We start from the raw sequence: 25,555 nt of genomic DNA on the forward strand, positions 1-25,555 counted from the left end.
CGGTGATACTTAGACATAAGGAAATATTATGTAGAGTGAAGGTCGACGTATAGAAAACTGTTGCTACGAAGCCCAACCTGGTCGGCTACCAAAGCATTTTTTGAGGGTTTTTCTTATTTTTTTATTTTTTTTTTTTGTGTTAAACAACTTTGGATCAGATGTTCTTCTTGGTAAAGTGAGTATAAGGCGGGAAAGAAGATGAGAAAGACATAAACTACATTAGTCTCTCGTTCTCGCTCTCGTTGACTTGCCTCTAGTCTCATTTGAAAATGGGTATAGGGTGCGCTTTCTTTCTTGACGGGGGTTATGTGTTTCTTTTCGAACTTATAAACACTGCAAACACGAAAAGCCAAAATAATGTGGCCCCTCTACATCTTATTTTTCCGCACTGGATCACCGTCGTTGCTCTCACAGAGGAGAGCAAGAAAAAGAAGAGCCTAATGATGTCGGCAATGGCGCTGTAGAGGATCGGCTCAGCTGGTCCGCGTTCCCACTGCTCCAACACGGACAGATTTGTGTGATGGTTTTTTTTTATCTTCCCTCCCTCTTTCAACTGTTCTTCTAGCTGAGCTCAAAAAAAAGAAAACTTGCCGACAGTCTTCTTTTCCCTGGTGTTTTCTATTCACTGCTGGCTAATGTAGATATTGGCTTTTTCAACGATGCGGATGAAGAGAAGTTAAACATAAAGCCATCAGCGTGCGCAGCTTACCTATTCTTTAATGCTGCGTCGCATACGACATGTAACTAGGCTCTACTTTTTGTAAGTGCCAAATGCATGTTCATCATTTGTGTCATGCGCACAGGTAGATTTTGAAAAGCATTGTCGAAGAATGTTGCAATAAAATAATACTACAGTTTTAATTCGGTGGTAGTACACGTAAGAATAGAAGAGCAATGTTTCAAATACGTTGTCAACAGTACGTAGCGTATTCCCTAGCGTTTACTTGTAATATGCGCAGTGTTCAAATTGTGCAGCGGTGGCGTTGGTGGACAACTGGTCTTAGGTTGGGGCTCTATACAGGGCGAAAGAGAAGGGTAATGGCGTCTCCGTTCGCCCGTTTCGTTCTAATGCACTCAATGTCCGCAGACATTTACCGGGACACGCAACTACTCCGATGTAGCCTTGGTGATAGGGCTATAACCGCCGCTGAATTGAATGCAAACTGCTGTTTTATTGATGTCATCTTGAAGGCAACGCGAGCGTCTGCGCTCAAAACTTTGCCGCAAAGTACGAGATCGTGCCACTCTCTGTTGCTGGGTGCTACTCCACCCTGTTAAAGTTAACGTGAAAACCGAAACAGAGGGTTTCGGCAATGACGAGCGTGCGCGTAGATACATTCCCCCCTTTTTTCCTCATCATAGCCTACAGTATTTCGATGCAAATTGCCTGATTTTTAATGAATCAACAGGCGAGAACGACCCAGACTTATTGCTTTTTGTGTTATTTTATCTGGTTTGTATATTCATCATTCTTCGTTAAAATATCTCGCCTCGTTTGCTTTGTTACAAAAGCTTCCCTTTTTCTTTACATATCTACGACGATATTGTGTGTTGCATAGTTGGGTGGGGTGAACTGCCCATCGCAACACACTCTATCACGCTCTTTCCTTCCACATCAACACGTTGATGATGATGGAATAAAGTAAAAGCTGATGTGGCTTTTGGAACTGCATGTGTTATGTACAATTTTTTTGTATCTCCAATTTCAACGTACCAAGGGAGAAAGCGATTATTCCTGGCCGTCGTTTATTTTTGTTTCCCAACGATTTCTATCTATCTTTCAACAAGTCTATAAACATGTCGGTTAAGTGAAGACTCCCTTTTTCCTGTCTTATACCTACTTGTTAAATCGGCTGAGGTCCATCGTTTTTATGTCCACTTCGATAGTAGCCGAGACTATTTATAGAACAGACATGGTTTTTTGTTGTAAGAAATTCCACTACACTTGTACTATAAATAAAAAGAGAAGTCCGGCATGACGTTAAGCCCAGACAATGTATGTAATGTACGACCTCCTCTTGTGATATTTCCCCAAACAAGTCAAGTAGTACCGTAACAACGATATCCACTTTTATCGATTTTTATCGATGAGTTTTTATCTATTTTTTTCTGAAAAGAAAACAGTCAGCTACTGCTTATTTGCAATGGATGGTTTAATTTCACTTCTTGTTGTATTCCCATACAAATATTTGTGTTTTTATTAATAATGTTCGTGTACATTGACTATCAAAACGTTGTTGGCGTGATGTCGAGCAATTACCCACGGCTTTTATTTCCCAAATCCATTTAGTTTCGTGGGATTTTCGTTTTTTTTTTTTTACTTTAGCCGAAATGAGGAAAGCACCAACCTCCACATTATTATTATCATTATTTTTAGCTTCCCATTTTTTACGGTTTTTTTTTTCACCACTAAGTTTTTCAACGACAACTTACACAGATGGGTGTCGAGCTAATTTATTGATTTTCGGCTGCCAACCCCGTTGAAAAAGCGTTGCCAGACCTCTTAGCTCTGTCCTCTCAAAAAATCGATAAATTAAAAAAGAAAAAAGCCATTTCGAATTGGACAAGATCAAATTGCAACGCTGACAGATACGAAAATGAATGTTTCCACGGTAACGATAATGTCCTTTTGCGCGCACATTTGGTCGTTCTCACCGTCGTCTGCTTGCAAATTGTCTCGTGTGTCCTTCGAGTCGAGAGTTGTGACGAACAAAAAGAAAGACAATTTTCATCACGCGAAGTCGTCCGTTTTGTGCCGAAATGACGAAGATGAAACAGTGCTTAAATGTTTATTCCCCAATGCAGCGTCATTTTTTTTTTCGATTCAATTGTGTATAAACAGTTTGCGTGCCATTTTTCTCGACTCCTTGCCATAGATCAACCACGTGGTCTCGACTTGTGCGCCATTTCCTTTTTCTTTCTCACGCTCTTCAGTGGACCGACAAACTGAAACTGTTCAGGCCGAAGAAGAAGTTGATCAATCACGTGTGATTCCATGTGACAAGGCGAGTGAATCGGTCCGTAGCTCACGTTCGAAATACCGAACAACAATGACGATTTCCGGAACAATTCGCTGCTTCTGTGGGTGCCATTCCGCCATCACCGAAATCGTAAGCCATCCAAATTTTCAGTTTACATTTTGTCGTTGAAATTTTTTGTTTGTTTTCTCTTTTTTACAATGCCCTATCAGACCCTGATGTTGTAAAAATGCTAAATTCGTGTTTGTCATTTTTCCATGAACGATGGCCACCTCCTTTTTTTTTGTCGTGGTAGCCATTGCATAAATTATTTTTACCGGCGCGAATTTCGTTAAACATTTTTCGAATGCCAGATGCCATTGGCCCCATACAATTAAAGTCTTGGCACACAAACCATTTGTCCTGTGTTCGGGGAGTTCCCGTTTAGCAAAAAACAACGCCTTCAAATCTTTGGCATGGATCTCTAAGTTTGCTGGTTTTAGGATCGGGGACGTGGGGGGTAAGGATTGAAACCTGAAAAAAAAAAAAAAAACGAAACAAGAAATTTTTTTTTTCCTCATGTTGATTATCTTTGTTCCCTTTTTATTTCAATATCAGAAGGGGAATTCCCGCGCATTGTAATAAAAAAAGAAATGCTAAACAGTCGTTTCCTTTTTCCGCCCAAAGCATTTTGTTTTTCTGCCTCCCCCCCTCGCGCTCTCGTTTTGTTCCAAGCGCGGCGAAACATTTGACTATATTTTTGGAAAGAATGCGTTTTACATGGATGATTTGTAGACACGAATGCTATGCCTAACAGCGATCGAATCTAAATCAAAACAAAAATACGTGGAGACGAACGGATATGATGGCCGTCTTGCATATTGTTTGACATGCATCGTCCACGAATTGTTTGAACAGTTTCTTGTTTGTCCCATCTTTAATTCCGTAATGGAATAGTTTAAAAGGGTTTATTTCACTCGAGCATGTCTAGTACGACTTGGAGAGGGCCATTGCGTTATACAGAGCAGTACGCCACCCAGACACACTCTGTGTCTGCGTGTGTGTGGAGAGTTACACCATCATGCATGGCGGATTGGCGGATGGAACCAAAACCACATTTCACTGGCGTAAGTCGACAATGTAATATGAGGGTAGGAAATAAATCAGCAGCCGTTTTTCTCTAGTGTTTGATGTATAGCCGCTGTTTGTATCTAATGTGTATTATTTGTTATCCAATTTCGTTCGCCATCATCGCCTCCTGTTAATGGAGGCAGCTGATGCAACGATGTCGGAGCAACAAAAAAACAATTGATCATCTCCACTTGAAAAAAAAAAAGGGGGGGAAATAAAACATATGTAGAAGGCGATAGAGAGAAGGGCCAGTAAACTCCTATTAATGTGATAAATACAAAAGAAAGGACAAGTAGAAACAGTCTGGGCAGGAAAGAGATGGGAGGTAAATTTGTAGACGCTGGATCTGATTTCAAAAAGAGGGGGGCCATGTCAATGTCAATCAAAATGGAATATGAATTGGCCAGACTGCAGTCTATTTCTCCTTTTCTTTCTCTCTCTCTCCCTTACATATAATAATGGACAAATTGTTGATGAGGTTGTAGTTGAACTTCATACTTATTCAACCCGTCAATCCAGTCTCTCGAGCGACTACGCTTCATTGGTCCGTTTCAATCCATCTACCATGCGCGCACTGTTTTACAAATAAAAAGCGAGTAAAGAATATACACGTCTAACAACAAAGCAATAGAAAACGAGAGAGAAAGAGAAGGGAAAAAAAAATATCCATACAGCTCTGCGCAATGCTAGACGAGACGTTAGACAACAATTCCAAGAGGATTGACTTGCATGATGGATCGGAGCTCGCTCGAGGGGGGCCAGTCTGGGCATCTCTTTCTCTTTGTGGCGTTTTTCGTAATCACGAAAGAGATATTTTTTTTTTTTGTTCCCTCTTGATTTTGAATCGATTATACGACCAGTAAACGAACGCTTACCCCTAAACAAAAATGTGCTATGGAAAGAGAGAAATTGTTGACTTACACGGGCTCTGAGATATCATCGCTTCTCTTTTTAATTGCGTGAAGAGGTGGTCAAAGAACTGTACATGACGGAGCAGCTGAGACTGGCGAGCAGATGTAGCATTGCGTTTTTTTTTTTGTTTTTTTTTTAATGCCCAGCAAGTGAACGGGCGACCAGGTGTTACATTTACTGAAATTTCGTATCATTGTCACCGATCTAGCTCTCTCTAAAAAAGGGGAACCTTTTTGACGTAGGATTTCTATGTGATATCAGCCTCGTTCTTGTGCCCGCAAAAATTGTTTTTCGTGCGTGTCTAGGTTTCTTTTTATCGCAGACGGCCCATTCAAGTTGAACTATCCATCTTGGCAAGCCTTTTTTGCATTTAAGGTCACGCTGGCTCTTGAAAATGTTGACTTATTATCCAGTCGGTGACGCAATACCCTTCGCAGAGGGAACTTATCGATCGGCACTCGACCACAACTTAATCAAACTTGTACGCGTATGTGGCCAGTCCTTGAATTCTGCGTATTTAACAAGTTTTCTCTCTTGTTTTAAATCCTTTTTTTTTTTGCTTCATTGTTTTTATCGCTTCATGTTTTTGTTTCGTCTGTCTCGTAACCCTCACGTAGAAGGTCCTCATAAGCCTTTTTTTTTTTTTTGTACGCAACTGAATTGACCGTTGCAGTCGCTCGCTCTCCATTTTGGAGAATCCCAATTTGTTTGTTGTTGTTGACATTTATACCGTTATTACTGCTTTAAAAAAGATAGAAACTCGTAGACAATGAGGAGAGAGAGCAATTCACATTAGGGAGCTAAAAAAAAAAATGAAAGAACCAGTGGATCTGGATTTCACTATTCGTTTCTCCTCGGTTGGGTTTTGTTGCGTTTAACTGCGCACTTGCATCCTTTCGGGGGGGGGGGGGGGTGCCTGATAGCGAGAAAAGCGAATGAAGAAATACGAATTGTCTTGATGAAGTGTTGTTGTTGATGATGATGAAACAAAACAAGAAGACAAAAGAGAAAGACAAACCGATACAAGAATGTTTTTATCACGCCAACTTTTGTAGTAGAACGTTTTTGTTTTGTTTTTCGTGTTCGCCTTCTCTCTTCCTTTGGCCATGTTTCTCCATCATCAGTTGCCAAAAATGGGATGGTCATCAGGAACGAAAAGAAAAAGGGAAAAGGCGGCCAAGGCTGTTTGTTTTTGCGAACAAAGTAGGAACGAGCAATCTACCACGCAAACGCGCATGTGAGCGGCACCACTTGTTGATGATGTTCCATATCCGGAGCACGCCGCCATTATAGCATTGCGCTACAATCTGCGAGAAAACCTTGTTGATCAGTTTCTTCGATATGTTTGTTCTGTCCATTTTTTTTTTTTTAAGGAAAGAACAACAAAGATAGGCAACTGCGTTTAGCGGACGCGTTTTCATGGGTTTCTCTTCTTTTCCGCCTATCTGATGACGATGTGCAATTTTTTTATCCCAAGTCCTCGATCCACTAATAAAGCCAGGTGGCCCCAAGGTTGCCTTTCTTATTGTGGGGGAGGTTTCTCTGCATCCGTCTCCCTTCCGACATTGACACCAATCTGTTGGCAAACGAAAAATGTCGGTACTATTTTGTTTGTGCAACGGCCAAAAAAAGAAAAGACTGAAAAGGAAAACTAAACGATATTCCATGCGGGACAGTAAAAAAAAAAAAGGAGCTTGAAAAGGAGACCACACGTGTAACGTAGTGATGGCTAACACCGACCCCTTTCTCTTCACGCACCATTAAAATGTATCGGATGCTATATTTATACATGCAACCTTTTCTTGTTTCACAATTTTTTTTTCTCTTTCTCTTTAAACATTTTTTTTTTTTCTAATTTTCCTTTATTTATGAGCTATGAAAAACTGCTCCTCTGAAAAGAATGTTCGTCAAAGACCAAAAAAAGGAGATTCTTTTAGCATATTTTGATTTTGACCAGACAACAAAGTCTTTGACTGTCTGGGGCTGCCAAAATTGTATTCGGGCACGGCCTACGTGGAAGAATCTGTCCTTGTTATTTCCATGTGTCGCAGTTATAGAAATAGCCCAGTAAGGACAACTCGCGTTTTATAAAGACAGCGTGTTGATGCAAAAGGCTTCCTTGTTGACGTTTGGATATATCCCCCCCTCTTTATGGATGAATGAATGAATGGTACGCGCATTGTTTACACTGGATTAAATTTTGTTTTAAAAGAGAACATTGAAGTCTTATCGGCCATCGTTCTGTTTTGTCCTAGCATTCATTCATTACCCATGTCGCCCCATTTCCTTTTGTTTGTTTATTTTTTTTTTTTTTTTTCGAGCTTTAGCGCCTTCCCCTACTATTTAAAATTTTTCTTTTTCGTCCCGTGTTCCAGCCAGAGAGGAACAATGCTGATCGCTTATCTCTCACCTTGTAAATTCATCCTGTATTTTACTTTGCTGCATTATCGAAAATGCGCGGTCGACTGCGATGAGGTTCTCTTTTGTTCGGTTTATTCTATTGAGGTCTGGTCAGGAGCCACTGAGCTGATTGGGGCATGTCGATGAAAAACACAAATTTACAGATAACGAAAATAAATAGCAAACAAAGCCTAAAGAGTTTGGTTAGGAATTTATTTTTCCCGAGAGGGCGGTAGCTGCCGCCATGTACCGCTCAATCTCATCACGCTGAAGGTGCGCAGCAAGGCCTGATAGTAGCAAGCTTCCTTATTAGTAAGAAGTAGGTCAAATACCAGGTTACTACGCACCGAAAAAAAAACAACCGAGCGAAACGAAGCAAAGAAAAAAAAAATACCGCTTTCAAAGCAAAAAGGCAGGTTGGTAATAATAGTAATAACATCAAATATTGAATTCACTTTATGCCGTTTAACTATGGGCACGTTCCACTCGGACGAGTTCCGTTTTTATGGACAAATATTTTTGTCCCCTTTATCTTTTGCTGCCTTTTTTTCATATCCGGTCGTGTATCGCTGGTACGTAGATTTGTAGATAGGTAGATTCTATTAACATGAGCATAAAAACGAACGTGTGTACTCTGTGAAAGCCGAACATATTGAGGGCGATCAAGAGAAAGTGAAAAATTCAATGTAATCCAACGACTATTTGATGTCCCATTTTTTGTTTTCTTTCTCTCTCTCTCTCTTTTTCTTTGAAAAATGTACTCTGAGAGGTTCGTAGAGGATTTACAAGGTAAACGCACCGTCCTAGACATTGTGGGTGTTGGCAGAGGGTCACTTGACGGAAGCGTCTTTGAGTCCGCACCTCAACTTTCAAATGCTGGGATTTTCCGAGCTTAGCCAGTAAACAAACGGATAAATACCCGACCCAAACGTTAGCCAATTTTTAGACGTTGTCATTGTCGTTTGTTTTTATTTTCAAATATTGCCCCCCCCCCCCCCCCCCCCCGGGTGTACAGTTTTCTCACGTGTTGATTGGCGTTTTGTTAAACCAGACATCGCGTCTCTCTTTATTTTTTGCTCCATCTCCTTTTTGTTTTTTGCTTAGTTTAAAACAAAAAATTTCATTTTTGAGGTCGTCCGTGGGTGTGTACGCCTTGGCGTCTGGCAGCTCTCTGCCATTTTTGCTACCGCAAACAAGTGTGGGACGAAGCTCGTGTGATGACGTCACTCTTTTTTGCGAATCATCGTCTACATCCTTTCACATCCATCTGCTAAAAAAAAAAAAGGGATGCGGCGTCTGCGGCTCCCGCCGTTTGTTGCTTTTTGTATACGACCGTCATCTCTTCAATAACGGCGTTTTAAATGGCACTTCTAACGGACGCGGTGTTGAGCCAACTGTGGAGGGAAATAAAAAAAAACGAATAAGAAAATAAATGAAACGTGCAAAGAGTGGAGAAAGAGAGAGAAAAGAAATTAAAAGAGGAAAAAAGACGGAGAATGTGGATAGAATGATAGTGGTGGATAGGCAATCATCATCATTGTTGATTAGAAATGTTTGATTGATGAGCGGCAACGGACGATAGAGGGAGCATCTTCACCCCCGTCTGGCCCGTTCCATCCGAGTTAAACGTGTCTAGCGTTGAATTTATTATTTTTTGAAAAATATTTATGCTGCATTTAAACACATTTGGGAATCTAAAGAAAAAAAGGGGGGAAAAATCGATACCGAAAAAGGCCAAAAAGGCGAGAATGATGAAATCAGGAGATGTGGGTCTTTTTTTTTTCTAACATCAAATCCCACCTTCCAACCTAAAAAAAATGTCTTTATGTCTGCGTCTGTTCGATCTGTCTGAGTTTTGTTCGTGCAGGTGCTTCGTGTGGTGGTGGTGGTGGGTCTAGGGGAAAAAAACAGCTAAAAATAGCTGCAGCCTCGCCGTAAATCGAAGGCCGTTACGCAGTGATGGTCCGCTATTCACACACGCATTTAAGTGTGTGTATAAATAAATACACAACATATTTTTCTTTACGGGTAGACATATGGAAAAAAAAGGAATCCTATATATTCTGTCTGCTCTGTCGTACTATGCGATACGTGTTTACACTGTTCGATGCTGATTGGTTAGAAAACCCAGACTGGACTCTCCTGCGTTTTCTTTTTCCAAATTTTTGTTTTTATAGGCGGCGGTGGCCTGCCCTCTCTGCGCCGGCCACAGCCTATTTGCGTACCGATCGAACAACGGCTGATCGTAAAAAAAAAGGGAAAAACGAAAACAAGACAAAACGTGTAGAATAATCAAAAAATAACAACAAGCGGACAAAAAAGGGGCAGTTGAGAAATGAAATGAATTTGTTTTTTTTTTTTCTTTCTAAAGGAAGAAGAAGAAAAGGAAACAAGCAATGTTGTGTTCTTTTTCTTCTATTTTAGCCCGCCGTTGCGTTTGTTTTGAATTCAGTCAAAAATTGAGTAGCCTGAAGGGGATAAAAAGGGAGGATTACAAGAGGTGGGTGGTGGGGACGACGACGTCGGCCACGACGGCGACGAAGACGTTGGGTAATAACGAAACGCCGCGGGAGGACCGTGAGAAACGGGCGTCGTTCGAGCAGCAAATCGCATTCCGCTGCAACATCGCAGTCCCGCTGCCTCTCCCTCCTCCGTCTTCTTAACAAATTTCATTCGCCTCTTTTGTTTTCTATTTTCGTTCTTTTTTTTTTTTTTTTTTTGAAAAATCATCATGACGCATTTTCATCGCCTTTTATCCAATCTCGGATGTAAACGCACGCGTCATCGAATCCCATCATTTTTCTTTTTCTATGCGAAATTCATTTTAGTTTATTTATTTTTTTAATAATTCGTGAACGTCGTGAATTTTCGTGTTTATTTAAGCACTTCCGACGTATCGACGACAACCGCAAAAATAAACCAAAAAATAATTATAAAAGAATGAGACACGGACAGGTAGACGCAATGAAATCGTGTGAAATCGACGACATTGTACGTTGCCCTCCTCTGCTTTGTTATGTCTGGGTTTTTTTTTTTGCACGGCCCCAGACGAAATGGTCGTTGACTGTCTATAAAAAATGCGTTTTCTTCCTCTTTTCTTTTTCGCCGTTGCGACGCTCCAGACGCACAAGGACAAAAAATACAAAAAAAAACAAGTCAAAAAAGGGGGGCGAATAAATAAAAAGACGAGAACATCACAAGTAAACGAGTCTCTAGTGATGAGACGCAAAAATAAAGAAGGAAGAAAAAGAAATGCGGGGAAGAGGATTTAGCAAACAGGAAAAAGAAAAAAATCGGATGAACGAAAAGAGGAAGAACAAAAAAAAAAGAAAAAAATAGCAACGAAACGACCTCGAAACACGTCATGGTAAAATCCCGCTTTTTTTTTTTTTTTTGTTTCGAGGTCCGTCTCTTCGCAATGTCCTCGGCTCGTGACTGGGCGATATCCATGCAACGAAACCTTAGCCAAGTTCATTCACTTTACACGGCCAACGGTTTTCTCTCTTCTCCTTGCACTTCTATTTACGTCTCTGTCCGTTCTCTTGCTTTTTTTGATTGCGTTTTGTTTGGGTTGTTGTTTGTTGTTGTTTTTGTTGACGACCCACGGAAATACCAACGTGCGCGAAAGCCACTGTCCAGAGATGGCAGCACGTGATAGCGTCTCTTTTCGGCCCCCCCCCTCGATAACAGTGCGCCCGCATCCCATCTTTTTTTTTTTTTTTTTAAATTGGTGTTGATATTTTTGTCTTTTAATTTTTGTTTTCAACCGAAAGGCAGGACACGTACAAAAAAGAAAAAGAAGGTGAAATGGAATGTATGGATGGGTGTGTATGCGTGTGCTCTTAATGGGTTTTTTTGAAAAAAAAAATCTTTTCACTATCGCCTTTATCTGCAGTCCTCTGTTTTTGAAAAAGAAAGAGACGACACAAAATGATGAGGATAGCAGATAGGAAATCGAGGGGGGGTGGGGGTGGGGGTGGGGGAGGCTAGACAGCAGCCAAAACAGCAGCTAGCCAAAGTCAGTAACTAGCAGAAAATGTGTAGGCCTTTAACATTGAGAAAAATACACAACAAAAAAAAAAAAAAGAAAGAAAGAGGGAGGATTGTGGTAGTGGGTAGACGAGAAGAAGAAGAAGCTATGGAACGTTAACGAAGAGGGCACAAACATGTTGACTGTTTTGGCTGGATGGCGGATTATAGGACGAAAGGGAGAACTGTTGGCGTGGGTGGAGTCAGTGCGTCATCCGTCTCGACATTGAGTCACACGGCCTGCTAACAAAACTTGAAAAGGGCGAGGATCAACTCTGTCTACGCCACCACTCCCATCCGTAGCATCCAAACTACTTGACTATAGTTTCCCCGCGCCCCGCTTATAGCTAAGGCAATGCTTGTGCCACGCAGACAGGCTATATAGGGGAGAAAGCAACGTCGACGACGTCATTTTCCCTTCGGTGCCTATCCATCCGAAGGACGACGGAAACCAATCGTCTGGGTTGACGAAGACGGGCAACTTGATCCGCTCCGACTTGCTTCGTCACATGTCAGCTTTACCTCTAATCCCCCTATCCCTCTTCATTGATGTTTTAACGCATTTTGGGCACCGTTATTAGATGACTCCATTTTTTTTCCTTGTGTTCATTGAAAAAAAAAAAAAAAAATGCGGAGTAGTGGGGAACTGAAAAGCCTTTTGGCGAATCTTGGTTCACTTTGTTAGAATACTACGACTGTCGCGCAATCTTGTATAGAGAACGAACCAATTTACATGGCAAGGTCGTTTTCGCCTTATTCAGACCTACGGGAAAAACAAGCTCCGCCCTGTTAACACGATAAAACTCTAGTGACTACGTGATAGAATGAACCGTCAGCTTATAAGGGAAATGTCATCGGTGCAATTGACCTCTTTCCCTTTTCTTTTGTCCCTTACACAAATTCTTTGATTATAATATCCTTTGGAATGTTGAATTCGAAAGGGGGAACGCGCGCAGAATGTCTTTCAAAACTTAAACTGCGTCGTTATAATATCGTCCATGCAAAACGTAATAAAAAAAAATCATGAATCCCTGCACCGCTTTGGGTCGCGCTTATTAAGTTTTTTTTTTTTTTTTTTTTTTTTTTTTTTTTTTTTTTTTTTTATATATATAAAGGCACCGATAGATATCCATAGCGGTTAATTAGGAGGAAAAAAAAAAGGTTTTTCGACCCCCCATCTATGCTAAACTCTGTTCTCTCTGAGAAACTAGTAATCTGTCGATTATCTTCCGCTTTAATAAAATCTTTTAACAACTTCGATAGCGGCGTAAAACGAAAATCATTATTTCTTTGAACAAAAACAAAAAAAAAAAAAAAATGTTTGAAAGTGTTGTTTAAAAAAATCTGATTTAAATCGTGTTATTCCCTATTAATATTGTTTTTGTTTCTTGTTTGTTTTCAGAAAAAGGATTTGATTACATGGAGCAGAGAGATACATCCCCCAGGCTGGTGTGATCCAGGAGGCGTTCCATCTACAATGTAAGTATCGTGTGTAAATACGAGGGGGTTAGAAAAGCGAGATATCACGAATCGTTTTGTTGTTGCTGTTTGTTGCACGTCTTTCAAGCAGATATGTATTCTTTCTTTCTTTCCTTCCTTTTGGCCCCGTAACAAAACACACAACAACAAGAGACTCCCCTCTGATGTGCGGTAAACATCGAGTTCTATAGTCTGGCCTTTTTCTTTTCTCCCCTCTTGCCTATCAGCATAATCGTATTCATCGATTCAAATGGATTCGCATTCCAGACGGATCAGAGGAAGAACAAAACGAAAAGGGCGGAGTGTATTATAGGCAAGCGGGAGTAAACGAAGGTTTTTCTTTTTTTTTTTCGCTATTATTATTTCTATTTATTCAAAAGACGCGACAAATGTATACAGAGGAAGTGAGGCTTCACTTATTTATACTCTGATGAACTCTTGTCGAGGAAAAGAGCGTAGCATTTAAAAGGAAGCCAGCGGAGAATTCGTCTTCTGTGACCTCTCATCCATTGAGTCTATGGGATGAAATTTTCTCCGTATAAACGAGGCCGGCACTTGTAAGAGACGCGTTCACGCATACGTATACAAGGAAAAAAAAACAAGCAAACAATGACGTTAGCTACGGTTTTAAATAGTTTCCGTCCCTCGGAACCCAAACAAAGCGGGGAAGATGTACGTTACGCGAGCACCCAGTTCAACCTTAAATTGAATATGTTGTACTCTATCCACCCCATCATTGCCTAGAATTTTTTTGTTTTTGGCATTCTTAACAAATTTGAAGGGACTCGGAAACAAAAAAAACAAAAACAAAAAAAAAAAAAAAAAAAAAAAAAAAAAAAAAAAAAGACAACAACAAATGCCAAAGCACCAGCCACTTTGGTCTGTTATTTAGGCAGAAAACAGGATTTTACGTCTCCCTTTGTCCCCTTCTAGTTGATCTATTATAAAACAAATGCTTTACTGTCTTCATCTACGGTCTCATCGCGCAAGAGTCGGGGGGAGAGGATGCGCACCTAGCATATTAAGCGGGACACAAACGAAGAGAAAGACGTCAACAGTTGGCCTTTTCAAATCCCCTCGCCCATCGGTGTGCATTCTCGCACGGCCGCGCTAGTTTTTAAATTTTATTTATTTATTATTTTTTTTAAATCCCATTTGAATTTTTGTTGCTCCCTTGTCTACCCATCGTAAGATAGCGTGGTCAACTCTTCAGGTTGTCGGGCTAACGTTTTTCATTTGAAAAGAGATTCTCGTTTTTTCTTGTTTTTTTCCCGCGAACGCTCATTCGTCAGATGAACATCAATCGACTTTGACCCCCCACCAAAAAAGGGAAGAAGCTTTGAATGAGAAGATTGAACATGTTGATTGTTTAGATGGACGATGAAAGCTCCGACTTTCCGGATGCGTATTTACTCACAGACGTTTCTGGTTTCACTTTTCTTCGTTTGAGTTTTCTTTTTTGTTGTATTTATTTATTCATTTTTTAGTTATTTATTTCTTTATTTTTCTTTTTTTTTGTTTAAATAAAAAAGAAAAGCGGCGACGACGTGTGACATTGTGAATGGGCAGACGGAAGCGGTTGGGTAGTAAAAAAAAAAAAAAAAAAAAAGAGCGGACAATGTACGCGATGACAAATTTCGCTCAATGACGGAGAACCAGAGTGTCAACGAAACGTAGCGTGGTGGCGTTGTGTAAAGAAAGGGAACGAGAGGGTTTTCGAGTAGGTGTCGGTGGTCAAAGGGATTCACATCGTAAATTGAGTGTATCACAAGTGCGCTGCCCGTAATGGAGGCAAAAACAATCACGTCAACCCATAAATCCTGGCGATATTGGATAGAGGATAAAAAGAAGGAGGAGCCTTGTTAGTTTTTTTTTTTTCCCTTCTTTTCTTCCTCGTTTTTTTTTTGTTCCGTTACCGTTGTTACCAACGTATGTTTTCTCGTTACGTCTAGGCATATATGTGTTTATTACGTATATTCGATCCAATCGTTTCCAAAAGTCAACGTCCGCACCATCTAGTGAGATTGCAGTGAACGCCGATGCGCAAACGCTCCACGACCGCAAAGTTTGTGATTTTGAATTTTCGTGATTCACCTTCAGGTTACACCATCTAGCGGTAGCGTGAAATATTACGTTCTTCTTTGACACGCAAAAGTCCTTAATCACGAAAATTCCCCCTAGATTCATTTGAAATGGGTAATTTTTGTAGTCCCGTCGAAAACAGTACGTCGTTCAAGGCCATGTTCCATTAACCGCATAACGCTCGTTCCAGATATTTGGCAAGCACTTGCCATTGAATGTGACACGATTTTCGTTGCTTTCAATTCGAAAAACGAAAAATGCAAAAGACCAACAAACAATCATTCCTTTCCATTTCCACCGTTGCGAAAATTGAGGGCGAATAGAGAACCGCATCGCATGGCTGCCATGATTTTCCATCATCATGGAAATGAAATGTTATGGGCAGCGGTCCGCACCGAAGGATCAAAGAGCGTCCATTTTCTCTCATTCTAGCGGCTGTATCGCGATCAAAGAACTCACCGTTATTACCAGTTGAAATTTGATCAAAGTATTTTACGTATATCGCGGAAAGATTATTTTCGTTTTGTGGCGGCTTTTTCAACAAGTTGTATTTCGTTTGCGGCAGTATCAAAGTGCAGCTCGCTGTAAAACACCGTCTGATTGATTTTGTCAGTTCCATAGACTTACCCGCCTTTTGCTTGTCTTGTGGCCTGCACTTTGAATCAAACAAAACAGAAATTCGAGTGCGTAGATAGATGACGAACATAGCGTATACCTTTGTAATACTGGCAGTTACAGGTAATAAAGACATAGGAAATAAGAGGGAAAAAAAGAACAAGATAGGTCGTTGTTCTATCGTTCGTCGACTCTTGTTTTTTTTTTTTGTTTTTTTTATACGACAGGCAATATTTTTATGAGCACCTAGCGATCTGCTTCCTTGTATTTTCTATCCCCAACTACGTCTGTTGCTAGGCCGACTAAAACGCACTGTCGGAAACAAATCTTGTGACACAGAGTAATCTTTTTTTGTGTGTTTTCGTTACGTTTCGCTCGTTACTGTTAGAATGGACAGCCGTAATAATGGGCCGTTGTCACACGTGTTGGGTTGTTGACGCTAAGACGACGACGGGTCGAAATCTTGTTGTTGTCCGTCGAAGAAGATCGGCCAAAAAGGGACGGACTTTGCTGGCATATCTACCTTACCGACAAAGTTTTCTCCGCTCTAAAATACACCTCATCAACGACGGGGCCCAGACAGAGTTACGTTGCTCTTCGTTCTCTTGGCGATCGGGGTCGATGGGCGGCATTTGGGTGTCGTCGTTTCTCATTCGACTAGTATTATTTATAACTACTGGGAAGGCGTCGTGACATTGCAACCGACGCGGGCCTGTCTCTTTGCTTTCGTTCTGCCTCTCCGTAACACACTGCGGGCTGTTGCGGTCGAAAGAAAACTGGACGAAAAGCAAAAGCGAAATGAAAAAGGCGATACAGGAGAGAGTAGAAGAAGAAGGAGAAATCCCAATTAGAAAAATTAGAACAAAATTAAATTTTTTAAGGCCACCACCGTGTGTTCCACGAATAGAATATATATTTTTTCCCCCCTCTTTCTTGGCAGCCAGCCGTTCACCGATGAAAACGAGCCTCTTGGCCCGTCTGAAACGTTGCCGGACGAGTACATCCCGGTCCCCAATCGGGCCAGCCAGTCTTGGCCAAACGGTTTGAGCGCCGACATCACAACGCCGCCGAGAGACATTTTGGTTCGACACCCAAACGGAAAGTGGGTCAGCTTCTTTATTTATTTTATTTTTTTTTTTTTTCTTTCCAAGACGTTAAAGCGTTTCAGTTTGTACTGAAAATTGCTGTACTTGTGTTACAAGAAACAAATGATTGCCCAGTGCAGCTACTCGGTGATGTGATTCGATATCGGTTTTCGAAATTTTTTGACGTTCTCATTTGGCCCATTGCGCGCACTGGATTATTATTCGCCTTTTTGCGAAACGATTGGGGGATATCCGATGTCGTTAAAGGGTATTCGATCGCGATTGCGTCAGACACAGGGAAGCGTTTGCGATTCGGATCAAGGCAGTCCATCAAGATCATCGTCTTTCTTTCAGCAGCTTGCCACTTTTTTGGGTTCTGAGGAATCAACTTCACTGACCAAACGACCCTGCCCCCAAGAGGTGTTTCTTATTCTTCTTATTTCCCGTCTTTTTTACTTATTTTTCCCGGCAGCCGAGTGTCCCTTCTCCTTCTACGAAGAAATACCCAAGTGTGGCTTCTCTCTCTCTTTCTTTTCTTTTATTATTATTTTTATTATTTTTATCTCGTTTTGATTGATGATGCTCTGAATACTAATATATCAATCTTTATGTACGTCTCTATCTATTTCTCTGCTCACGCACTTCCGAACGTGTCAACGACTCGCGGCGTTCACACGGCAAAACAGGATGACGCTGCCAATTCGGGCGGCACGAACTTCGAGGACCATCTTCTATCGCTGGTCATGGCTAAGGGTAAATAGATATCCTGTTTGGACCTCATCTATCACTGTTAGATGTACAGTGCATCTGTGCGCCGTACCATGTTTGCGTCATAGCTTGCAATCTTCTGTTTCCGTATGAACCAGAATGGTTTATCAGACGAGACGGATGCGGCCGGCCCGTGTTTGTTATTGATTTCCAATATAAATTTCAAGAACGAGGCTTCCTCGAAGAGCGTTTAGCAAATCAACAGTGTATTTATACACGTGTCTTGATATTGCGTAGGAAGGCCACCATCTGCGGTCACGGAAGCGGACGCTGCCGGAACGATCAGCAGCCATTCGGATTCGTCGGAATACAACATCAATGAGCAAACAAATTCTCAGCAACAGATCAAACTGAACCAAGGTAGTTTGTTTCATCATATGAAAGATTATTGTGGTTAATCATGCAGATTAAAGGCTATCATTGCCGTATATTCAACAAACTTTGCAATTAAAACTACGAAGAATTTTACGTTTTAATGTAATTGATGGGGTTTTTTTTTAAATTTTTTAAGCTAACGCAAGTCCAACATCACAAGGAAAGGCGACAGCTCGTAAATTGGTAAAGGATGCTTCGGTCGATCTGACTGGAAGCGATCGAGATACGGACAAGGAAGGAAGTTTGACAGACGACGGTGCTCCTCGACGACAAGTGGCGCACAGTATGCGACGTCGTGCAATACATTCAGCCAACTCTGACAACGTACAGCCAATCAATTCCAGTCCAACACAAACTCCTCGAAGGTCCGTCACACATTATAACGTTTTAGATTTTGTCGCTGTCTCCCGTGTTTTTTTTTTTTTTGTTATTATTATTGTTACCTTTTAAGTGATACAATTGAATTCTGTTCGTGATGCAGGAACCGGTTTGCTCATCGCGATAAGAGACGATCCGAGCGCAGCATATCGTTGGATCGTTCCGTCAGGAGCGCCAGCATCCCATCAATGCTGGACAAAGACGACGAGTCCACTCTGACAAGTGAGCTTTTGTTTACTTAACCAAAAAGAACACGTACAATTCGCCGTGCAATCTACTGAGTACTGTTCATTTACTAAGGTTTCTTTACATTTCCATTCATCTATTACTTTTTTCTAGTTTTCCACACGGCCGTTTCACTTTGCTCTTTTTTTTCCGTCCCGTCCCTGATGGTTTCCTTGCTTTAAAATGCTATTTATTTAATCTCTCTCGAGTCTAAGCTTATGGATTTCCTCGAATTATGGCAGCCGTAGCGGCTGTTATTACACCCTCCCCCATCATCGCTGCCTTTTTTCTTTCTCTTTTAAAATATGCTTTCCAACATGCGGATCGTCTAGTAGAACGCTTTGACTTAGATACAGTAGACGATATAGTTGGTATATATCAGCTTCTCTTTGTCGTTCGGGATCAAAGAAAAACAGAAATTAATTAAACAGAAGGCCGTGTGTGTGGAGTGAGGCCTTGGGTGCGAGCTTTGTTTGAGCAAAGCTGAAGTCAAGAGTTGGGTGGGGCATAAATCATGTCCGTACTATGTAGGCTATTACCACCACCCAGCGAATAATAAGTCAGGGTGGGGAGGAAGGTTTAAAAGGGAAAAAGTACTCCGGCTATCAATTAAGTATGGTAATAACACAGGCGTGAGCTTTCTTGTGAGATGATGTAGTGAGCTACTCGGAGCTCTCACTTTTAACATTAAGGCGCACCAACGAGATGAGAAAGAGTGGGGAAAAGAAAGAAAGCTGAGGTATTGATTAAATCGATTTTGTTTCTTTCTTTTTATCTTTCTTTTTTTTTTTTTTTTTTTTTTTTTTTCTTTTTTATTCGATGATGTTTGCAGTAGGAAATGACGAGTTGCCGACTAGCAAGGATGTTGCCGGCAGTGGAGACACTTCATCACGGCTGCCTCATCACCGCATTGCCGCGTGGGCACGTGAGTTGATGGAAGATCTGCAATCGATCGAGGACGAAACCGATCAGGGAAATTCTGGATCTACCAAAGAAAGTAACGATGATCTTGGCGACAGCCTTGCCGTAAAGAGGTAAGACAAAAAAATCTAGTAAATATTGCCTCGAATGTAGGTTTAATAGAATGTTTAATTTCTTCTGATTTTCCCTTTGTTTTTAATGACGAAGCAAAGGTTGAAGAAAAACATAATGCGATTTGGTCGAATTACTAGCGCCATTTCATCGTCTTGCGATTCTATGCAGTCGATCCGTCAATGGCAATCACCGACAGCTTCCATCTTGTTCCTTTTGGTACGAATCGTTCTCCCTTGTTCTTATTTTCTTTCACTTGGCTACAAACTGGAATGGATGTTTTTCTTTTATGGCTGGCCATTTATACCGTCCGAAAACTTTCGATCGTTCCGTCCACCTTGTAATCATAATCCCTGTTTAAAAAAAATAATTTTTAGGTGACATCTTACGCCATTTGGCATGGAATGTTTCTCGTACTGGTCGTTGCGGCCAGTCTATGGAAGTTGACCATGAATTATCTCACGTCCCGGTGAGTGCAATATCAATTTAATATTAAAATAAAGAAACAAAAAAGCAGCTGTTAAACTTGCTGTGCTTCTCTGATTAAATTAAATAGAGGCTGGCTTCGCCATTTTGGCTGGGCAATTGGAGGTGACCATGGCGATGCGGATGAGACGTCCGGCGAAGGGAACAAATCGTCGGGCAGCGTCATCGAAAGTCTTTCGGTCGTGCTTCAAGTGGCGAGGAAAGTACAAAATCAGCTGGGCAACGTCTGCGACGCTGCGGAAAAAATCAAAAAGTCAGTGCCGCTTCAACTTTCTAATTTGATTTCGTTTCCTCTTTTATGTTATATCTCGTTCCCGAGTCCCTTGCGTACGAGAAATCTGATCTGAAAATCCCGCCCAGGCGGGAAATCCCGTGGGTTGCTATCGGCAAGTGCCAAAAAAAGAAAAAGGAGGGCATCACAACTCCTGTTATCTTGTCCATCAGTTTAAGGCCGTTTGAATTAAGGTCAATTTTGCTCGAAAAGGTGGTCGAAAAGAACGATCGGGACAAAACGACGATTTTTGCAAGCCAGGACCGGCATGCAGCCACTGATTCTATCCATCTGAAACTGCCCAACGATGGCGTAACACAATCGATAATGGTGGGCGGGCTGCATTTCGACTTTCGTGGATCGTTTGTGAACCATTCTTGACACGCTTTGTTATTTCTTCAATTTTTAAAACACATCGTTTTGTGTTTCCCCTTTTTTATGGTTTTAAATGCCTTAACGTCTCGTGCCTGATATTTCTAACGATTATCCAGCAATCCAATTTTTCGCTTCTTTGGAACAAAAAAAAAAAAACGGAAATGGAAAGCGAGACATATATTTGAAAGAAATAATAATAATGAAAGGGGAATTCATTTTTCGAATCAATTCACGTACCGCGCCCTGACAAAAAGATCGATCTTTCCGTGTCGTAAAATCAATGAAACATCTTTTGTTGAACGGGTGACAACAACAACAACAAAAAAATAGTTATTCTTCTTCTTTTGTTTCGTTTGGCAAAATGCGATGGAAAGCCAAATTGATATACGGATATATGTAAATTTCGTGGCCTCACTTTTCACATCTTTTTTTTTTTTTATTCCAGTCTACTCATGTGGAGACACGAAGCTTCACGCCGTCTATACGTGATACTCTGGCTGGCCCTGCCGGTGACTCTGCTAGTGTCTGCCGCCCACCTCTCCACCTTTCTTGGCTTCTACTTGCTCTTTAAAATGATGGTGATCGACTATATCTTTCTCAAGTTTCCCCGTTTGCGTGCTAAATACGACACGTCATCGCTCATCTGGCAGACGTTGCCCACTGACGCAGATTTGGAAGCCCGTCACAAAGTCGAACAGGTAACGTGCTTCATTCCCCTCCTGTTTGAAAGCATAACATGACGAACCTTAATGTCTCTTCGTTAAATGTGAAGAGAAAACAAAAATACTGATAATTATGAACATATTATGATGTGTCTGAAGGGTTTGCGCAACGCGGCTGCTTCAGGAGCCAATGTTGAGACGAGAACTTTCTGGGAATCTTTCAACCTTCCACCCAGCGAACATCCACTATCAGGTATGTCGGATGTAACTGGACTGTAGTGTTAGAATGCAGTATATCGCTGCATACTAATGAGCTTATTACAAGTTGACGAATTACTTGACTTGCACTACGCCAAAAAACTTTTTTTTTCTCCGACTTCACCCTCGTTGCCAGCGACTATAAAACAATTTCTTTTGTTTGTTTCTACCCTTTCATGTCGGTGTTGTCCCGCACGTGTCATCGTCACGGGGACATCACCACCAACAACTCCACGTGAAAAATAGGATGGCAGAATGGCTTGCGAGCGACATTAGTGAATCGTGACAAATCGCTGACGTCGTCCTTCAGGTCCGGCCGTCTCTTTCTCACCGCCAGGTATTCATTAACTACGTACACGATGAAGCGGATGGGAATTATCGATCGAAACAAAGTTGAAGGAATGAAACTCTTTCATTTTTTTTTTCTTCACCCCCCCCCCCTTTTTTTTTTTCTCAAGTTACCTTTGTTTTGAACGGTCGAAAACGCAGCCGGGAAAGAACGTGGTTATCCCGCTGGATAGGATCATCCGTTTGGAAAAGGGCAACCAATACAGCTGGATACCTGGTGGTGGGATGATTATCGAAGTCTTCGTCCAAGGACTGGATCGGGTACGTAGGCCTCTCATTGTTCTCTGCGTCATCCATTTCCTTTTAGCATTCTGTTTTTATTTCCATATCTTTTTTTTTTTCTTTCGGGCAATGGATGGGGGTTTGATCGATACTTATTTCTATGCGTGGTTGACGTATTCACGCAACAATCTTTATCCCTTCGTGCGCTGAAACTTCAATGCATACGCACCCACTGACAACGTACAAAGGCCTATACTTTCGGCGCCATCATGAACCGTGACGACGTTTTCAATAGCATCCGCGATGCGGCAGAAGAGCTTGGCTGCGTCTGGCGTGAAGACAAATCCGGATCGTCCTAATCTTCTAAAGACTCCTCTTGCACCAATGATGGCTCAGAAACTTTCTCAATTTTTTCGCCCCCTTTTTTTTTTCTTTCTTTCTTTCCATCTTTTCTGTTTTTCCGCTCTCGTATTTTGTAGCATCCAGCAGCCAAAATGAGCTTTATTTTTTATCCACGTCCCCCGTTTTTTTTTTTTTTCCTTTCTTTTTCATGTTTTTTTTTTTTCCCTTACTTCCTCTTACAATATGTAACACTACATTGTACATGCATGTACGTATACATGGATGTATTCGTTGTACACCAGTGTAAATACAGAAATTGCAAGGATTCGGCGGATGATGGGATGGTGAAACCGCAATGCAACTTCCGTCCCTGGAAAGAGCGGCCGCCTCGCAGCCACCCTCCCTTTCCTCGCGTCCTATTCGTACATACAAAGAGATGACGCCAAACTATTGCAAACTGGATTCAGGTACGTTTTTCAAGTTTCATCTCCTTTGTTCTGATCGTGGAGTTTTGACAGTTAACGCCGTTCGATGTTTCCCTTGTTGTTGACCTGCCATTGTGGCCGGAATCGATGACGCACGGAATAGGAGGAACTTGAAACTTGTACACATTTTTTGCGAACATTTAAATTTCCCTATCTTTTGATTCATCTATTTGCATTGTTTAAAAGTCAACGTTTGTTTGCTCCAATAGGTTGTTGCCCTTCTCACTCCTACGTTTCATCGGCTTAATGCCAACAGACATAACAAATGAAGCGCAGGTGAATGATGCAGTCCGTCTTTAAAAGTTGGCGCTAGGTTTCCATCTGGCTTCTTCACCTACCTGCAAGGTACGCATAACTAGCAAGCTCCTTTACGACATTTGTCATTTAACGCTGCTTTTTTCTGCACTATTTTTTATTCGTGTTTTGTTTTTCTTTTTGCTTGTTTTTCTGTTTAAGAGAACAACACAGTTCTGTTCACGAAGTAAAAAACAAACAAACAAAAGAAACAAGCATGTATTGGGCTGGCCGATTTGCGTTTGTAAAAGGCCATGTGGGCACGTGTGCTACGCCAACTACCTTTCCATGTTAGCTCACTCACAGAAAAGGGAAGGGTATGTATGCTGCGGTATGGGGAAAGTGACGACTGGTATAGAGTTCAGTTGAACGAAGTTTGAACGTCCCATCTCGTGAGTGCATTCGTTTCACTTTGATTCCTCCCCCTTTTTTTTTTTTTTTTTTACGTGAAAGGAAAATTCAAAAATCACATGATTCGAGTTTGGATTCACGAGCGCTCTGCGGCTCGTTGGCTGACCAATGAAAAACAAAAGCGCAACTTTTGAAACATCCAAAAACTCAATTTGCTTGTCTTCTCGTTTTACAGCCTGCCACTAGCCTCCCCCCTAACCGACATCAAGGGATTTCTTTCCCGTTTTAGTAAATTTTTATTTTATTTTTAAAGCTTCAACGTGAGTTTTCGTCACATGGCCAAATCGAAATCACGTTTCAGTTCTCCTGTTGTCGCGCTACTAATTTCTCATTTTGCATCGTTCAAAATTTTGCCTGTCTCAATTTTCAGACGAGGACGTCAACAGGACAAAGGTAAACCACCATGCAAAATGAAACGAAAGCGTCGTGTGCGAAACCATTGAACTGCGGGAGGTCATTGAGTGCGCAATGCCATTACGACATTCAAGGCTCGAATGTTGTAAGTGGATAATTGGCATCCCGTTTACGATCAACGATAAATTTCCAAAAAGGATAGACCGTGTACAGGGCCTTAGTTCTTGACATTTCCAATACGCCCTTTCGAAAAACTTCACAAGAACAAAGGACAGTATTCATGGGGGTAAACAACATGTTTATGCGAACCTTACGCCTCTCCGTTTCTTTTATGCCTTCGAGCACGCGCGCACTCTCGTGTCGGCATTCCTGCACCCGTTAAGTGAACATTCGCCTGTCTCTTTCCCATATCGCTCTCGTTCTTCTTGTCTGCTGCGTCCGCTGGATATTGTTAAGCGCAGGCATCTGCAAACAGATATCCCGTACGGAAGTTGGTGGGCGCTACGTGAGCATCGGCGGATGAACGATCCGCCAGGGGGATGTGAAGAGCTGATGCGCAAGCAAGCGGAATCGTCTGCCAAATGGAATACAGAAATAGAAACAAACCGAGGGGAAAAAAATATATATATAAGGGATATAAAGAAAAGAAGGGATTGGCCTTTAAGGCATTTCTAGATGCGGCAACGGCTTGGGCGGAGGCGATAGAAGCGCCAATTTCTTGTAATGACTTTGGAAGAATCATCAATAAAAGCGTAACTTGACATAGACAAAAAAAAAAAAAAAATCAAAGTAATTTAATGGAAAGAGACAGTCAATTTGATTTGATAGTTTATTATTTACTTTTCTTTCTTTTTTGTCGGCCTATTCTTTTCTTTGCTTATACCAAGGCTGTGTTTATTTTGCGCTGGCAGATGCCGTTAACGACGCACAGGATTCACTGCGGCGCGCAGTGTAGTGCAGTGCGGACCTTTTTCCGCGCAGCTTCTATGCATGTCGGTCTACACAAAAATCGTCACTCACGCGCAGCCCTCCCCTCCCCCTCGTCTATCCAGAGGGAAAAGGGAAGCGAGGCAGACAAGGAAGCGAGCTCGAAAATAAATAAAGAGCAGCGAGAATAGTTTAAAAAGAAAAGAAAAACAAAAAAGTACAAACGGGTAAGCTCGCCTACCGGGCTCGACAGTCGGCCTGGATTGAAGCTACGAGTCATCCACATTTTTATTATATAGACCCTCCCCCCCTCTCGTTCACTCCCGTCGACGCATGTATTCCATTACGTTCTCATACACTTCGGCGTCCTATCCCCATCCACGTTTGAGCTCGGGGTTCATTCAGAAATACTGCTTGACATCACGCCAGTAGCGGTCGCGCTCATCGACGATTCGGTTCGGTTTTGGTTTTGTGGTGCTGAAAAACTGATGTGGTATTTTGTGCAGTTGTGCGCCTTTGTTTTGCTCTTGTAATCGTGACTTCCGGTCTCTCATGTAATTTTTCTTTTCTCCGTTCCACTTTCTCAGTAGTGAAACGAAGTCATTCCGTTGAGATCAAGACGCCTTCGTCACAACGTTCTGCTCAGCAAAAA

The 25,555-nt window shown here is 41.6% G+C and overlaps 1 protein-coding gene across 3 annotated transcripts; it reads left to right on the top strand.

The window, feature by feature from the left end:
* The first annotated feature begins 12,833 nt into the window (after positions 1-12,833).
* Positions 12,834-22,757, top strand: LOC130689859 (GRAM domain-containing protein 4-like). Of its 3 annotated transcripts, none has more exons than XM_057512810.1 (14): positions 12,834-12,908; positions 17,377-17,443; positions 17,696-17,818; positions 17,970-18,198; positions 18,315-18,433; positions 19,269-19,470; positions 19,570-19,687; positions 19,846-19,937; positions 20,025-20,207; positions 21,046-21,298; positions 21,422-21,515; positions 21,767-21,857; positions 21,979-22,129; positions 22,339-22,757. In XM_057512810.1, the coding sequence occupies exons 2-14, from the start codon at positions 17,434-17,436 to the stop codon at positions 22,447-22,449; spliced, it is 1,776 nt and encodes a 591-aa protein (XP_057368793.1). In that variant the 5' UTR covers positions 12,834-12,908; positions 17,377-17,433; the 3' UTR covers positions 22,450-22,757. The 3 variants fall into 3 exon arrangements, with proteins under 3 accessions (XP_057368793.1, XP_057368784.1, XP_057368789.1); XM_057512801.2 differs by lacking the exon at positions 12,834-12,908 and adding an exon at positions 16,641-17,110; XM_057512806.2 differs by lacking the exon at positions 12,834-12,908 and adding an exon at positions 16,641-17,110 and having other exon boundaries at positions 19,272-19,470.
* The last annotated feature ends 2,798 nt before the right edge of the window (positions 22,758-25,555 follow it).

This window comes from Daphnia carinata, chromosome 7 (assembly GCF_022539665.2).
Source record: "Daphnia carinata strain CSIRO-1 chromosome 7, CSIRO_AGI_Dcar_HiC_V3, whole genome shotgun sequence".
NCBI lineage: Eukaryota > Metazoa > Arthropoda > Branchiopoda > Diplostraca > Daphniidae > Daphnia > Daphnia carinata.

Excerpts from the sequence above, each read along its gene's own strand:
- LOC130689859 (XM_057512801.2), top strand. The coding sequence starts at position 16,946 with ATGTCGTTAAAGGGTATTCGATCGCGATTGCGTCAGACACAGGGAAGC. Across the intron at positions 17,819-17,969 it reads ACAGATCAAACTGAACCAAG|CTAACGCAAGTCCAACATCA; the intron begins GTAGTTTGTTTC and ends AAATTTTTTAAG. Across the intron at positions 21,299-21,421 it reads CCCGTCACAAAGTCGAACAG|GGTTTGCGCAACGCGGCTGC; the intron begins GTAACGTGCTTC and ends ATGTGTCTGAAG.